Raw genomic sequence first — 17,790 nt, 5'->3', positions numbered from 1 at the left:
CAGAAGGAAAGAGCAGTCTGTAGCAGCACAGACTGGAAAACACCAAAGACAATGTATCATCAACAACTTCTGAAAAAAGACATTAAATATTGATACAACTAAGTTACATGAAAAATCTACTGGTTATAAGCTTTTCATAAATAATGGTGAAAGACTGTATGATGGCTGCTTTAATTTGGTTAAGATCAAAGATTCGGATTCAAGCAATCCACTGATAGAATAAGTCAGGCCTTGTTTATAACAGGCAATGTACTGCTTTTTGAAAACAACTGCCAGAAGGATATTCCTTGAAGTTTGTTACTGTTTCATAAGATGTCTGTAAAGCAGCAAGAAGCTGAACTTCATCTATTCGTGCACTTTGGATGATGCACTCCATTTTAATGAGATTAAAGGTTTAATGCAGATAAAAGATTTTTATCTCTTCGGTGCACCCGTACTCTATGCAGAGACTTCAGTGTGATTCACAAACAGAGGAACAGCGGAGAGCTATCATCATTCTGACAGATAAGAGCTTTTGACTTCTTTCTTACGAACATTTCCTTTTTTATTCCATACAAAATGATTGGAACAAATTTATTCCTGTTCTCTGTTCTGATCGTGTGCAGTATATCTGCAGAGGAAATCTTTCAGCCAACCCTTGTGCTGGACATGGCTAAAGTCCTACTGGATAACTACTGCTATCCTGAAAACCTAGTGGGAATGCAAGAAGCCATTGAGCAAGCCATCAAGAGTGGGGAGATCCTGGACATTTCTGATCCAAAAATGCTGGCCAGTGTCTTGACAGCTGGAGTACAGGGTGCTCTGAATGATCCAAGACTAGTAATTTCCTATGAGCCATCACCTCATGCAGCTCCTAAACAAGAAGCTGAAACTTACCTCACTCGGGAGCAACTCCTGAGTCTTATTGAACATGTTGTCATATATGACAAGCTGGAAGGAAATGTTGGCTACCTGAGGATTGATTACGTCATAGGACAGGAAGTTGTGGAGAAAGTTGGAGCTTTTCTGGTAGACAAGGTATGGAAAACACTGATAAATACTTCTGCCTTGGTGATAGATCTTCGTTACAGCACTGGAGGTCAGATCTCTGGAATTCCCTTCATTATCTCATACTTGCATGAAGCAGACAAGATGCTACATATTGAAACTGTGTACAATCGGCCTTCCAACACCACTACTGAGGTATGGACATTGCCAAAAGTGTTGGGAGAGAGATACAGCAAAGACAAGGACGTCATTGTTTTGATCAGTCATCACACCACAGGAGTGGCTGAAGATGTGGCTTACATCCTGAAGCACATGAGCAGAGCTATCACTGTTGGGGAGAAGACAGCTGGGGGCTCACTGGACATCCAGAAGATACGTATTGGCCCTTCTAATTTCTACATGATGGTTCCTGTGTCACGATCTATCAGCCCCTTGAGTGGGGGTGGGCAGAGCTGGGAGGTGAGTGGAGTGATGCCATGTGTGGCTTCTGAGGCAGAGAAAGCCTTGCAGAAATCCTTGGACATCCTGGCAGTGCGCAGAGCTGTGCCTGGCACTCTAAGTCGCCTCGCAGATATTTTAAAGGACTATTACAGTTTAGTGGAGCGAGTGCCAGTGCTGCTGCGGCACCTTGCTACCTCTGACTTCTCTACTGTGCAATCAGCAGAGGACCTTGCCACCAAGCTCAACACTGAGATGCAGACCTTATCTGAGGACCCTCGTCTGCTGGTCCGAGCCATGATGCCTGGTGAAACTACTGCCCCTCCTGATGAGATGCCAATTGCAATGGCAGCCAATTTGCCTGATAATGAGCAATTGCTGCATGCCTTGGTGGATACTGTCTTCAAAGTGTCAGTGTTGCCAGGCAATGTGGGCTACATGCGCTTTGATGAGTTTGCTGATGCCTCTGTTCTTGATAAGCTGGGACCTTACATTGTAAAAAAAGTCTGGGAGCCTCTCCAAAATACAGAGAGCATGATCATGGACCTACGTTACAACCCTGGTGGCCCTTCCTCCTCTGCTGTGCCTGTGTTGATCTCTTACTTCCAAGATCCTACTGCTAGCCCTGTCCATCTCTTCACAACCTATGACAGGCGCACCAACCATACGCAAGAGCATAAAAGCCAGGCAGAACTGCTGGCCCAAACCTATGGAGCTCAGCGTGGCATCTACGTGCTCACCAGCCGCCACACTGCTACAGCTGCTGAGGAGTTTGCTTACCTCATGCAATCACTAGGCCGTGCCACGCTGATCGGTGAGATCACGGCAGGTAGCCTCTCACATACCCGTACCTTCCCTCTGCTGCAGCCTGAACAAGGAATAACTTGTGGCCTAACCATCACAGTCCCAGTTATCACCTTCATTGACAACCATGGGGAAAGCTGGATGGGTGGTGGTGTTGTGCCTGATGCAATAGTGTTGGCTGAGGATGCACTGGAGAAGGCAGAAGAGGTGCTAGCTTTTCACAGAAAAATGGGGATGCTTTTGGAGAGTACTGGGCAGCTTCTAGAGGCTCACTATGCCATCCCAGAAGTGGCTGAAAAGGCAAGTGTTATGCTCAGCACCAAACGAATTCAAGGAGGTTATCGATCAGCTGTAGACTTTGAGACATTGGCTTCCCAGCTTACTAGTGACTTGCAGGAGGCATCAGGGGATCATCGGCTTCATGTTTTCCACAGCCATGTGGAACCAACGCTAGAAGAACAGCTTCCCAACATGATTCCCAGCCCCGAGGAACTCAGCTATATCATTGATGCACTCTTCAAAATCGAGGTATTGCCAGGCAACCTGGGATACCTTCGCTTTGATATGATGGCTGAGGCAGAAACTGTAAAAGCAATTGGACCTCAGCTGGTGCAGATGGTCTGGAACAAGCTGGTTGACACAGATGCCATGATTATTGACATGAGATACAATACAGGTGGCTACTCCACTGCTGTACCAATACTTTGTTCCTATTTCTTTGAGCCTGAACCTCGTCAACACCTTTACACTGTCTTTGATCGTAGTACCTCCCGCAGCACAGAGGTGTGGACTCTCCCCAAGGTTACTGGCAAGAGATATGGCTCCCTCAAGGACATCTACATCCTAACAAGCCATATGAGTGGCTCAGCAGCTGAAGCTTTCACTCGCTCTATGAAGGACCTACACCGTGCCACAGTTATTGGTGAACCCACAGTAGGTGGTTCCCTCTCAGTGGGTATTTACCGAGTTGGCAACAGCTCCTTATATGCCTCCATCCCTAGCCAAGTGGTGCTCAGTCCAGTCACTGGCAAAGTTTGGAGTGTGTCTGGAGCAGAGCCACATATCACTGTCCAAGCCAGTGAAGCCTTGGCTGTAGCTCAGCACATTGCCAACCTGCGTGCACAGGTGCCACAGATAGTGAAAACCATAGGTAAGCTTGTGGCAGAAAATTATGCTTTTGTAGACATTGGGACTGATATAGCATCCAACCTCACCAGAATTATCAACAAAGAAAATTACAAAAGGATTAATTCGGAAAAGGAGCTGGCCAGGAAGTTGACTGCAATCTTGCAAGCTCTTTCTGATGATGAACACCTGAAAATGCTCTACATTCCTGAACATGCCAAAGACAGCATTCCAGGGATTGTGCCAAAAGAGGTACAGTTGTTTTTGTACTCTGCTATATTTATGCTAGCTAGAAGTCAGTGCCTGAGTGGGCACTGTACTCTGTCTTACACTAAGACGAGCCAGGGTAGTAGCTTGTGGTAGTAGATGATAGTTCTGGTTGTGTGCATTCTGGAGACACCTGCCTCCAGGCTGCTCTATCACTAGCTGTCTACCACATGTAAAGATTCTAATGCAGGGTTTCTATATTGGAGAGAAAATACCTCATCATTTCCTATCACAGAAAAGTATTATGGTTTTTCAAGCTGTAATAAATTAACACAGAAAACTACTGATAAAAAATGAGTTTGCAGCTTAAGAAAAACTTAGTTGGTCCAGAGTAAGTGCATATACTTGCAAAACATGTGATCCCATTTTGCAGTGGATTTTTCATATGTAAAATTTCCATATCTGTCATCTTTTAACTCTGTTATACCTGAATAATAAGCCACTCCTTTTGTATCGGTGGTGAAAAGTTGTTCTGATTGCATCTTATGCTCAGCATCAGATAGTCTGCCAGTGAGCTAGAAATACTTTGGAAGAAGAATCTGGGTAGAAGTTAGGTGACTCTTGGGAGAAATTTATTTTTAATAATCTCTTTTTGTTCTTGTTGGGTGGTTTGCATAACAGTCTGTGCTTTGTTCTGAGCCTGCCTATTTATACACTGGTCTGCCTTGGCAATCTTTCTTGTTCATTGTTGTGCTGAAGGGAGCTCCCAGGAGCACTTGTTACAATTCCATGTTCAAATTAAAAAGAGGGTTAGGATAACCTGATCCCTTTCTTGGATGGAGTTATCATCTTTCTGGCTACTGCTCCAGCACGACTATCAGAGCCGTCATTTCCACAGGGATTCATAAAATTATGTTTTGAAGAGATTGCATTTGCTTTTGCAGTGTACCAGAGTATTCCAAATGTCAGGTAACTATTGAATGTTTCCTGGGGAAGGAAATCTGTGGATTCCTACCCTCTGAAGTTTTGGGCATGCATGAATTAAGGTGAGTGTGATCTTTGTGGTATTATCTCCAAAACAAAGGTCAGGGATAAAATCCAAGCATTTTTGCAGGGAGGGCATTTTTATCAAGTTTGTTAACCAAGAATTTTTACCTCCAAGCAAAATTATAAAAACAAACAAGCAACCACAAACAGGAAAAATGCTTAAATGGCATTTGTTAATTAGTTAAATGGAAATCGTTAATTAAAGGATTGTATTTTCTATTCCATCATTGCTCTCCCTCTCGTACGCTTATTGGGTGTAGAATATTTCTCTCTAAAGGGATTTTTGACAGTGCCTCCTGCTAAATTATTAGCAGACTAATAGCGGTTATGCATCTCCATCCTGCAACTTAGTCACCCTATTATCTGTAGTCTCCTAATGGATATTGTCAGCTATTTTTATTAAAAATTATTTTATTCATGCCTTGAATGTTGAGAACAGAATGTAGAAAAATCTTGTTTTTCACATAATGTGAAATTCTAATCTTGATAGAGCTAATGAGGAAATGCTATTATGCTAACTAATACCCATATTTATGTCAACTCTGTCAAGCAAAATGGTTAGAAAAGGTCGGGGGGGGTCTCATCAACATGAAGGAAATCATAGCAGTGTGCATGAAAATCTGGACAAAAGTGAGATTTCTTCAAGGGGAATAAGGTATACAGAACAGAGGAGAAGCAGGATCTTATGATGCTAGGATAGCAGCCAAAGGAGGAGGTATTCCCAGTTTACTGAACTTCATGAGTTTTTTGGGATGATGAGAGATCAGAAAGTACCACTGAGATGTTTTTTGGCAAAAGAAAGTGAGCGAACTAAAATTTGAAGTAAGGGTTGTTCCTTTTGGACAGCAGAGGTACCTTCATTTCCTCACCCTCTTTTTTTTTTCCGCACTGTCCCTGTCTCTTCTTGACTCCTCTTAGAGGATAATTGATTCTGCCTTGCTTTTGCAGAGCCAAGACAAGTGCTTTCTGTAGATCATTTCAGAAATCCCCCATTCTAATATCCCAGAAAGTAAATGACTTGAGGTTACTGTGATGTTTACATAATAGCATTAAATGCAATTATAAATCCATCTTTTTTAGGACAGTTTTAAACAGGAGCAAAAAGTGGCTCTTTAATCTGCATTATGCTCATTCCTTAAAAATCAAAGAGCTGCTTTTTTCCTTGTGCTACCAACCTTCCAGCCACCCTTTCCCATAACAGTGGGATTTGTTGATAATGACCTTGACAGTGAAGCAGATCCAACACAATTAAATGAAAGTGATGATGAATAACTGCAGAAGGGATGGAATGGGACACGGGAGACAGACAAGTGAAATGCATGTAGACCTTTGTATCTGCTACACTAGAAGAGCTGCTGAAGCATAATACTGGGTAGCGAATACATCTCCTCCATGACAGCAGCAAGGTCAATGCTAGCTGGAGATCTTTGCTGCATAAATGCCATTTTCCCAAGTCAGACTTTCCAGAGGTCAAATGTTGCATATATGGTTTGTGAAAAGAGGTTTTTGCTTGTAAAGCAGAGTTCTTTGAGGGGATGAATACTCCTTTGGTAGCTATTCTAGCCTTATAAGAGACCTGTGCTTCTCAAACACATTGTCATTAACGTTAAAGTAGATTTGCATTTAATACATAATACATAAAATTTACATTATTATTATGGATTTTTCAGTGGGTGCTAGATGACAACTCAATCATATTTTCGAATGTAATCTTCAAGGGTATTCCAGGCTAGAAAATAACAATACTTTATGGATTTTATAACCTTTTGCTGCCTGGTTTGCAACGAAAACTGTATGTTGTCACAGCAGGCTGGTGCGCTGCTATGCTGAGCAGCCCATTGAAGGGTGAAAGTACAGCTGCTTACTGCACTCTCCCACTGTGGACTGACACCCTTAAATAACCTCTTTTAATCCTTCTCAGAGAGCTGTCCAAGTGCATTTCAGCTCTTGCTTATGGTAACCTCTCCGTTCTGGCATAATGAAGGACAGAATAAGGATTCAAAGACATAGATCCAGAATAATTGGAGAAATTATCTGTGAAAAGTTGGTTGGAATTAAATAAGAGCATATGCAAGATTTTTCTAGTTTCTAGAGTGAGAGTAATTGGCTGCATTACTCTGAGAGGAGAATGGGTTGTTTGGAAGGAGCTCTGTACAAAAGTGTATGGGTCCTACAGAATTCACAGTCTGAACACAATTTCACAAAGGGAAGTTGTTGCAGTAAAAAAATAATCATCATGAAAATGGTATAGAGAAGCGCATCTAATTGGTAAAATATGCAAAGCCTTCAGCTCCATCTAAACTCTGAAGCCTCAGTTGGAGTGCACAGTATCCAGTCTTGTGCAATACTATTCTGAAAAGTTGTGGCTCAAGAGAGAAGAGCCCAGGAAATATGAACAGAATTGAAGAGTAGGCAACAATTGTCTTGGAAAAGTTTAAAGGATCTGAGATGTTTATTCAAGAGACAAGAAGACAGATGATACACAAAACCAGTTTTCAGATAGATAAGAGGTGATTTTTAAATACGAAGGGAGTAAATCTCTTTCCTTGTCTGTGTTGAACAGGCCAAGATGTAATGCACTTAAACTGCAGAAGGCAGTAAATTTAGAGTGTTTACACAAGATAATAGGAACATCTTGTAAAGTTAGTGACATATTAGGACTGCCTGAGGAGGAAATGTATCTCTGTCACAGGAAGTTTTTGGGAGCAAGCGAGAAGCAGCTTTCAGGGAGATTGCTGATCCTGCTCAGTTCTTGAGCTGAGGAACCTACTAGGCTGGATGGCTTCCTTTCAGATTGTAAGGGTGCACAAAAGTATCCAATGTTATTCTGAAAAGGAAAGAAGAAACATCCCCACACTGCCCCAAGATATTGTGGTTCTAATGCCAGCCTTTGGATATGCAACAGCACAAGGTTAGCTGATGATATTTTAATCTGGAAGTTGACAGCACTAGCAGCCTTAATACAGATAATAGTTAAACTACAATGGTCAGCATGAAATTAACTATGAAAATGCAGTTTCTGTTTAAATAAATAAAACAGCATAGGGGAGAGGTGAAGGGGGAGGAAGGAGGCAAGAGATGCAACTGTTAAAGCAATTTGCCTATGGTTGGTGTATGAGCCAGTGATGAAAATCCATGCTTGTTTCCCAGGGCAGCAATCTAGGTCTTATTTTGTGTCACGCTACAGGTTCTACTTAGGCCACGTATATGTAGAAGGTGATTGCAGAATAGAACTGGACAGACACCCTATATAGTTAACAAAAAAATTCTTCTTGGATTAAGTGATGTTAGCTTGGAGGTCCTTTACTCTAGCCAGATTGCTCATACTGTTCTTAAGGCACCTGAGGTTTTATATTTAACCATCAAGTCATTTGTGTGTAAACACTGCCTAACTGAGCAGCAGGATCTTAGTCTCAGCTGCATCCTGTCCTGGCTTGTCCTTGACCTTCAAACATAGTCCTGCCTTCCAAAGGAAGTTATACTGTTGGTCTCTGAAATTAGGCTCACCTCCTGAGATACCAGCAGCATGAAACCTATGTTTCAGTGTCATGAACCTGTGGTTGTCAAAGACAGTAATTTCATAATGTCAATCCCAGCCTTCTCCTCCCTTTAAAAATTAGGAGGGTTTTTCCTTCTTTTTGTTTTAAGAAAGTGCATTCCAAGTGCTTTTTGTCTGACTTCCTTTTAGAGCGTCTGGAATAGATGTATATTGATGCATTTTTCTACAGCCATAAATAACATGTAGAAAAAAAAATATTACTAGGTATAGACAGAAGGATTATTCTTGATCAGCATGCTTCTGGCTGAGTATCTTACAATTATTTTATAGGAGAAGTAAGAAATGTGAGTATTCAATTGATATCATTGGTAAGTGGCTGAGAGTACCACATCAGTTTTATTTGCATGTTACCAATGAGTGATGATTTTTTTCTCCTGAGGGGACTAGTACCTCTGAACTAGAAATAAGCTCTGTCAGAACAATGCAGGGCATGCTGGACATATTCTTCAAAACTGTGATTTGTTAATCAAAGTACAGTGAACAGATCAAGTAGCATTGCTGTCACTGGGAATTGGATTGGAAATGACAAACTCAGCAGCTCAGACTTATATGTTTACAGTCAAGAACAGTGGTTATTTTTACAAGGTACAATGAGAAAGAAAGTACAGAAGAGGGCTCAATTGAGTTTGCTCTCAGCATTAGATCAACACTATTGGCCAGCGAAACTTTTGAATTTATGGTTGAAATTTTGGCATATATAATGAATGCTGAAGAAGCTCAGGGCAGGCAGAAGTGTGATACATAAGGTAATACTCCCCAAGGTAAAGGGAGTATTACCTTATGTATCACATAAGGTAATGTGATGCTTAAACTGTGTCAAGCACAGATGTCTCCCAAGTTCTGGATCGTGTTGCAGGTTGGGAGAGCACCTCTCATGTGGCATTGCTGATTCTTTGTTCTTTTCACTATAAAGCTATGGATTGCCTGGGGCTGAGCCACAGCAGAAAAAGAAACTGATTAAAAAGCAAGTATACAACCATTTTCACAAAGACCCTGAGGAGAAAAACCCACATTGCAGAAGGTCACAGAAGTAATATATATACCAAAGCCTTATCTCCATAAGCTGGAGAATCTTCAGTTTTCAGAAATATGTATGCAATACATAAGTTTGGCAATAGCAACAGACTTTGTCTCCAAATAATATAGGGTTACTAGAACAACTTTATTAGTTGGCTATGCTTTACTATGAAAAAAATGTCTGCTGTTTAATAACATCCAGATAAACAAAAACGAAATTAATCACAGCTTAACATGAAATTCCATGCACAAGGCTACCATATGAAAAGACTTAACACATGTCTACCTGATTATCATGCCAGCGCATGCCCAACACATGAAGTCCCTCACTGTCACAGCAGCTGGCTTGTTATCAGTGCCTGGGAATGGTTTCACCTGTAGCCAGCAGCTGTTTGTCAGCTAAGCCCAACCATGAGACTAAAAAGGCCCCAAATGCCTTCATTAGAAAGAATTGCTGGAGGAAACAGAAGGACTTGGGTGGCAGGTCTGTGATGATGACTTATGCTGCGGGCCTGGGGCGGTTTTTGTGGCCTTCTTAGTCTCTTTGGCCCAAGGAAATTCCTGTATTTTTGAAAAATGAACTGAGACTTGACAAATGGGGGCCTGATCCAGTTTCTTAACATGCTATTGAGGGATCCTATACTGGGCAAAGCAAGCAATGCCAAACTAAGTTAAATATGCAGAAGTTTTAATATTGTTACATTATCATTCTTCAAATTTGGTCAGTTTCTTAGGTGTGTTCCACCTGGACTAATCCTGGCTCACAAAATTCCTTTTAAATCTTTTGCCAAGATATCAGTGCCAGCAAATGATTTGTTTTGTTTTTCCAAACTCTTTCAGATCCCTTCCCCAGAAGTTTTTGAAGATCTGATTAAATTTTCATTCCACACAAACGTATTGGAAAACAATATCGGCTATCTGAGATTTGATATGTTTGGAGACTGTGAACTTCTAACCCAGGTGTCTGATCTACTGGTAGAGCATGTTTGGAAGAAAATTGTTCACACAGATGCATTAATCATAGACATGAGGTAAACCTTTGAATGGCAAATAACCAAACCTCTTTTGAAACAGCATTTTATTTGTAACAGAGAATTAGCTTTACATGCCTTACTGTCCTGTTTACAGAGTAATATTACTGGAATTAAATGAGAAAAGGAAATCAGCCAAAGAAAACAATAACAGTCTGGAAGTATATCTAAAGAGAAACTGTACTATCACTTGAGATGTTTAAAACTAAATAGGCAAATCTACGGGATACGCTGCAGGACACAATCCTGGACTTAACATCTGTTTTCTTTCTCTGATTTCTTTCTAATCTAACTCTGCATGTGTCTTGTAATAATTATATATGTATGGCCTAATTGAATATTTCACTGCAGGCAGTGGTCAAGTCAAATGGTCAAACAAACAGATCACGTATAAGCCTGTTGCAGCATCTAGACTGCCATATCTGCCAAATTATACTGGGTAGTCAGCCTTGTACAGAATTACTCTTATGCACAGAGCACAAGGGTGGCCTAAGGGCACTCTCTTGCCTGAAAAATACTCTGGCACTCCTAGACCCTGCTGTGCAGCAGTCCTGTGCCTTCTCTTTTGGGACTGTGTTGGACACTCCAGTGTGTCAACAGTGCTCAAAGTTTAATAAGCCAGAAGATGGCATCCATTTGTTGTCAGCTATCAGTGCAGATGAATACCAGAAGGGTACATTTCCCATAAAATATTTCTATAGTTTATTCCCTTGCCTTGTTTTCAAAAGTTTATAAGCCCAAAATGTTATAAACAACAATTAAAAAGAGCCAGTTTTTAATACTGGAGCAATTTCTGTTTATTGCTATAATGAGTCTTTCAAAAGTTGTCAATTTTCTTAGTTTTCTTCTGGGATTTGCAGCACATGCAGGAAAAGATGAGCACAGCTCCCACTGTGTGAGTACAAATGAGGCAGTATAACAGTCAATCAAAATCACCTGGCACTGAAATTCATTTAGGCAGAGATATCATTACCTTTAAATAGACCTGAGATAGGGCCAGGGCTTTCACTTTTCTTCCTCTGATTTTTCACAATTCATTACTCATGCTAGGGCCAACAAAGTAGCAAGGATGATGCCACATCCCAGGATAGTCTTTTTCTTCGCTTGCTTTGTTTTTTTTTTTTAAATCTTTATTTTATTTCCACCCCTTTGAAAAAGCAGACCTGGGAGCACTGAGAAGGCTCGGTCTCTGAAATCATATAAAAAGAACCCCAAGCATTTTACATTTTGAAACTCAAACTAAGTCAGCATGATTATTTTAGGGCAAAACTGATAATTCCAATTTTGCATAAGATCAACCGTAATACATAATGTCTCTCACCTTACAAGTTCACCTCCTTGGCTACTCACCAACTCCATATTTTTATTTATCACAGCACAGAGAACAAAGATACTGGTAAACTAGATATCTTTCCTAATGTCACACAAAAATTCTGTAGTGAAGGAAGATCTTGCCCGAAAGAGTTGAGTTAAAATTCTCACAGCTGCTCAGTTAGTATTACTGACTAAAGTTTCTGCAGTTTTTCTGCCCTGGAGAGTCCCAGAAAGAGCTCTCCAGCATTGCTCTGTTTCTATTGTCTTGTCAAAATGTTTCTTGTGTTCATCATAAGCCGTTTCTTTTTCTTGACAACAAGTTTGATAATTGGAGAAGCCTCTAAACTGATGTTTGCAGAGGAGGGAGATGTCTGACATTTGCTTTTCCTTCAAAATCTTCTGTACCTCACCAGCTCAAGTCTGTGAGGCATACACTGCAGGGCAGGCAGCTGCTCTGTCATCTTGCTGCCTGGCTTCTCTCTGGTGAATACTTCCATCTCTCTGCTGTTCAGCCAGCTGCACAAGGTTGACAATGCATTGTATATTGTGGCTAGATGGGAAAATGCACCTTAAACACCTCTTTCCTTTCTTGAAAGTGCAGGAGGTCATGTTGACTTCTTGGCTATATCTGATAGTCAAATTAATCCTCTTGGGGAGGGATGACTCTGCAGCAAGAAGACAACAAATATCAGTGCTCCTCCACCTTGGCCAGTCTGTTACCACCAATAGGCAGGACTTGGCTTTTTTGGCAGTAACTCAGATCACTGCCTCCTAAATCTGTGCACTGACAGCTGCTTTGTCCTTCAGGTTAGGTATTTATTCACACTGCCTTTATCAGTGACACTGTGGATTAGTCAAAGCAGAAGAATAACAAACCTGATGTTTCTCTACAAATTAAAAGCCATTGTGTACTTTCTGATATTTTTTTCTCATAGAGAATCGAGAGAAAAACAGACTTCTCTGTGTTCTGTTTACATTTGTAGCCAACTGTAGGAAGTAACAATTCCAGCCTGTTAGATGGGACTTTGTTTCTGCTGGTGGAGGAGAATGAATGTAAACACATCAAAATGTAGCATTAAGTACTCCCAGTAATTATGTACTTGGAAGGGAGATTTAGCGTCTGCAACAAATTTTCACTTATTTTCTTCATATTCTAAATTTCTGAAAAGGTACAATATTGGAGGTTACACCAATTCCATACCAATCTTATGCTCATATTTCTTCGATGAAGGACATCGTGTTCTGCTGGACAAAGTTTATGACAGACCCAGTGACTCAGTAAAGGAAATATGGACTCAGTCACAGCTCAGAGGTGAGAATGACAATTTATTTTCAGAGTGGCTTCACATTTCTGGTGTTGTGTTTTAGAGGGAGCCATCAGATACTATAACTCATTAGAAGAAAGCACCTGCTACAACTAGCTCAAGCTGTAGTAACAAAAATGTGCATCTCAGTCCTGTCTCTAATGCTATCCTAAATCATTCCTAGCAGTGTAGTATGTTGGATGCAGAAGTTTATTAACTGGTCCACAGAATTTTAGCTGAATTCAGTTGATGGCAACTACGACTTACTGCTATGAAGCTGACAAAAATAAACCCCTTGCTGCTTAGACTTGTAGTATCCCTTCCAATACTCACTTAAGTTTTACCTGTAGCACTTCAGTTTCTACCTGTGTGATCTTCAAATACTATTTCAGTAGATGAGAATACAGGCAGTAGCACAATTTGTCTAGAGATGGCAAGAGCAAACGAGGCATTAAATTTTGCACATCTGAGTGCGTTTGGACCACTTAGTGATGTGTCACACCCTACCCCATCGTCCCCAGAAGTTGATGGGATGCTGCAACATGCAGGGAGAGAGATCTTCAGTGCTCATGAAGTGTAGTTAGAGAACTGGACAGCCTTAAATACTGGCTTCAATTCTTTTCCCCTTTAAAACTGAGAGACTTCTGAAAGAGGTGTTACACGGTATCTGCAGTTACTGGCTTTGAGTATACTGAAACAGTTAAACTTCGTGGCAGGCTGCAGGGTCCATCTATTCTCTCAGACAGTTAGAGGTGGGCTGTGCTAAGGGGGTATGATTACTATGGACACATTCCAGTTCCCATCAAAGAGAACAGGCAGACTCATATTAACTTCAAAGGAGCTGGATCTGGTCCTGTATTATATATATCTACTGTGAAAAGGGTCTTCTAATGGATATTAAGTCTACAGTGAAATGAGAAGACAAAGATGGTGTGAAAATTAATTACCATGCTATTGGCCCCTCTCTTACAGCTTAATATGAGAATTAGATTTACTTAACTTAAGGAATGACATTTTTAAAGCAGTTTTAAGTAACTTTCAAGTTATCAAGTCCCACTTATGACACATTGGTCATAGTTTCAATGATCTAAGCTTTCAAAAAGTACTCAGTGTACTCAGATATATTGAAAATACGATTAAAGAGAACTACTCCATCAGATGGTTTATGTAAGGGAATGTAACAACTTGGCTGACAGAAAAAAATTAAGGGGGTATTTGTTGAAGGGCCTGGGACAAAGGCTGTGCAACAGCTTCCATTTATAGACTATAAAAAGCCTGTGGGAAACCACTGTAATTATAGTTTCATAAAATGCCGCCTGCATGGTTTGGAGGCTAAGCACGATGACAGCCATGTTTCTAGAGCAGAGATGAGAATGTAATTGAAGATGCTGCTGGCTGAGTTTTGAGTACTCCTGCTGGGGAAGTGAAAAAGGTCGTTTTCCTCACCTGCATATCCCACTGCTCCACGAGCTCCAGTGGAAGTCCAAGCCAGCAGTAGTAACCATCAACTGGCCTCCCAGCTGTTGGAGCTCATATTAGAAACTGGTGGCACAGGAACACCATACAGAGTGACAGTATTTCTTACACTGTAGCAGCTGGAATAGGGAAAATAGTGATTTAATAATATTGTAGATACAAAGTAGGTTTTCAAAATCTTTGCTTATTAATAGCAAGAAGGGAGTTAAGTATACATTGGCTTAGTTGCAGAAATAAATCTCTGAAAATGGCCAAACTTTGTGATGCTTTTTGTTCTTTCTGGCAGGGGAGAGGTATGGCTCCCAGAAAGGACTGATAATCCTCACCAGTGCTGTGACGGCTGGGGCTGCTGAGGAGTTTGTCTTCATAATGAAGAGGCTGGGCAGAGCACTCATTATTGGGGAACAGACCAGTGGTGGGTCCCATTCCCCACAGACATACCAAGTAGATGATACCAACTTCTACATCATCATCCCCACTGCACGATCAGTCATCTCTGCAGAAAGTGCTTCTTGGGAAGGGAAAGGGGTGACCCCTCACATGGAAACACCAGCGGTAACAGCCCTCATCAAAGCAAAAGAGGTGCTCAGTGCTCACCTGCACAGCTCAAGATAGTCCAACGGGGGCATGTGCTTCTCATAAAAGTAGGTAGCTATGGTTTTCAAAGGAGCCTGATGGACTTGCACTCTCATGAGCTGAACCAATAATGGGTTTTGGAGCCCAGAGCAAGACTTACTTCTAATTTCAGTAACTAATGCAAAATTGAGACCACAAATATCTAACAGGGTGTGTATGTGTGCATGTGAAAGGATGAGAAGGGTACAGGCGTTTCTCTATATGTTATCTATTTGTTTTCTGCCCAAGAACTCTGTTCCATCGGGAGAAATAATTTCTGCAACTAAAAATAATTCACAAACCTTGGGAATTGTGCTGTTATGGGCAACAGAAGTGAATCTGAGTTCCTAGAAGGAGAGGGAGGCTTCACAATGGAATTTCATTTCTTGAATGAATTTTTTGGTAATCTGTTTCCTCAGGGAAGAAAGCCATCTCCAGATGCGAACCTTAGAAAGGAGTGGGAACTTGAGTTCAATTTCAATAGTGAGTTTTTCCTTTAACATAATTCTCGGTGACTCTGCTTTTAACATGCTGTTTTTTTACCCCATTCTGAGGAACTCAGCTCTTTCTGGGCATGGTTAAGATAATTGGATATATCAGTGGGGTAGCTGGATTTCTTTCCTGTGGTCAAATGTAAACGTTCATTTTTGCATTGTCTGTTTTTTCCTAAGATTTTGCTCCAAATAACAGAGATTTACTTTGGTCCATTAGAAAATCCCAGCAGATTGTATTGAAGGCACACGAGCCACCTTAAAGCATTTATGCAAGGGTAGAAAAGATACCTGCTCTTTCATCCAGTGATCATATCAGCACTCAGGGAAAATAATTGTATGGACTTAAGGCTAAAAACAGATTATTGTGTGCTTTGCCCCAAAGACAAGAAGAAAACAAAGAAATATCCTTTGTGCCCTGCTAGCAAACCAGTTATTAAGTGATTGTGTATTTCAGGGCAATTAACAGGGTTATTGGAATGAATCTACTCAATGCCCTCCATTCTTACAATTCCTATCTAACCATCTCTCTTTGTAATGATTTAGAAATGTGTATAACTCTAATATAGATATCAAGATTCCTTATATCTGCAAAATACCAGCTTTAAGGCAATCAACTTAGAAAAATGGTGCCCCTAAATGTCACCAATTAGAAGCTGTAATTGTAATACGTTGCTCTTTGCTTGATCATTTGTGAGTAGCTGCATTTTTCATAAATCACATTTAAACATCTATCTGCAGAGATCTCTTTTAGTAATCACTGAAATCATTTTAACAACAAAGTAGACTTTCCATCTTTTTTGCTGCTTGTTCATCTTTCCAGTTACTGTTGGTGTGATCACTAACCTGGACTCTTCTGAGTTATTTTTGTACTCTGATTTTTATTCAGTAGCCAGTTGTTGGATTTCTCAGTGTTGTAGAGCCATTTAAATGGATTGAAACTCATAGAACATTTTGTGTGAAGCAATATATATACATGAAGAATATTAAAGATAATAAGAAAAAGACTGGAGTAGTCAATGAATGAGTAAACACTGGTGTATTCCTTCTAATGTCTTTTAAGCTTCTTTAATAATCTAAATGATTTAGATACGCTTTTTTCCTCAGCACAATCTGTTGTGCTGTCAACAAACAGTAGTGGTTCTCAAATGCAACATTTATGAACTGTGGTCATCCATTTGGAGACCAAGTACTACACCAGATGGGCACAAATAGCAAATTATTTCTTTGCCAAAGTAATATGATAAGTACTTTTAAACGATAAAACTTTAATGATTGGAATGTAGTTAGGTAAACAAGAAAAGAAAATGCATTTGCTAGTGACTCCATTTGATATCAATAATGCTGTAATACTCCCTCAATAGAAAGCAATTGTATAGAAGATTACACTGCACTGAAAGGCTAGAACATCATCAAACTATGAATGAAATCGGTTATAGAAAATAGATGGTTTGTGGTTTGTGTTAGAGAGTTAGATTGAAGTTGTCTTATAAATGGACTGAGTTAATTCTGAAGTGCTCTTCCAGCTTTTCACAGAACAGAAAACACACTGAAACCACCACTCTTCTCTCTTCTGGTTCCAGAGCTGAGATGGAACTTCACGAGTTTTGTAGCATCATTTCCTATCATCCATTCTAGAACAACTTTCTAATGGTTAATTCTGCTAATGTTCCTTTCAAAGGAGGCAAGAAATAAATGAGTATACCAGGCCTCCTAACTGTATGATACGCCTCATTTTAGAGTTCACAAGACTCTGACCAAGAATTGACAGGCAAATTATTCATTTTTTGCACTACAGAATGGTATTGTTCTTGCTCTCTAGACAGTGTTTCTAAACCAGACACCACTGATCACACCACAAAAGATGCCCTAGCCCAGTTTTCAAACTCTAGACCATAGGGAATTCATGTCTGTATGTAAGAAATTAGTGAAAAATGTTATATTTTTCCTCAAAATATCTCTAGTTGTAGAAAACATACAGATCCCTGCTGTCAAATCATAGCATTACACTGTGAGACTGAAGGATTAGCTTAATGCATTCCTCAAGTCCCTGCATTTATTCAAGAACCCCCTGCTCTAATAGAATGCCTTTCCTTCAGCAGGATTTTCTTTCATCTGTACCAGTCTGAGTGTTCAGACTTCTAGTCATAAGAAAAAACTTTCCAACATGACCCAATTACAGGATACTTCTTTTTCTTTGTCTCATTATGTTTCCTTCTGCCTGTGCTGCCTTGGTTCACTCAGCTTTAATATGAAAATTTTCATATAAAGAAATAAAATCTCCAAAATTCTTGAATAAGCCCAATGCTTTATGTAACCCTTAATGTAACTTAAAGGAGACAATCAGTTAAATGTGAAATGCATAAAAGACATCC

The 17,790-nt window shown here is 40.3% G+C and overlaps 1 protein-coding gene across 1 annotated transcript; it reads left to right on the top strand.

The window, feature by feature from the left end:
* The first annotated feature begins 530 nt into the window (after positions 1–530).
* On the top strand, positions 531–17,787 carry RBP3 (retinol binding protein 3). Its single transcript, XM_048945379.1, has 4 exons — positions 531–3,606; positions 10,025–10,215; positions 12,699–12,841; positions 14,596–17,787. Exons 1-4 carry the CDS (start codon positions 559–561, stop codon positions 14,922–14,924), a joined length of 3,711 nt encoding a protein of 1,236 aa, XP_048801336.1. The 5' UTR covers positions 531–558; the 3' UTR covers positions 14,925–17,787.
* The last annotated feature ends 3 nt before the right edge of the window (positions 17,788–17,790 follow it).

Source organism: Lagopus muta, chromosome 5, assembly GCF_023343835.1.
Source record: "Lagopus muta isolate bLagMut1 chromosome 5, bLagMut1 primary, whole genome shotgun sequence".
In the NCBI taxonomy this organism is placed as follows: Eukaryota; Metazoa; Chordata; class Aves; order Galliformes; family Phasianidae; genus Lagopus; species Lagopus muta.
This window is presented reverse-complemented; position numbering and strand designations above follow the sequence as displayed.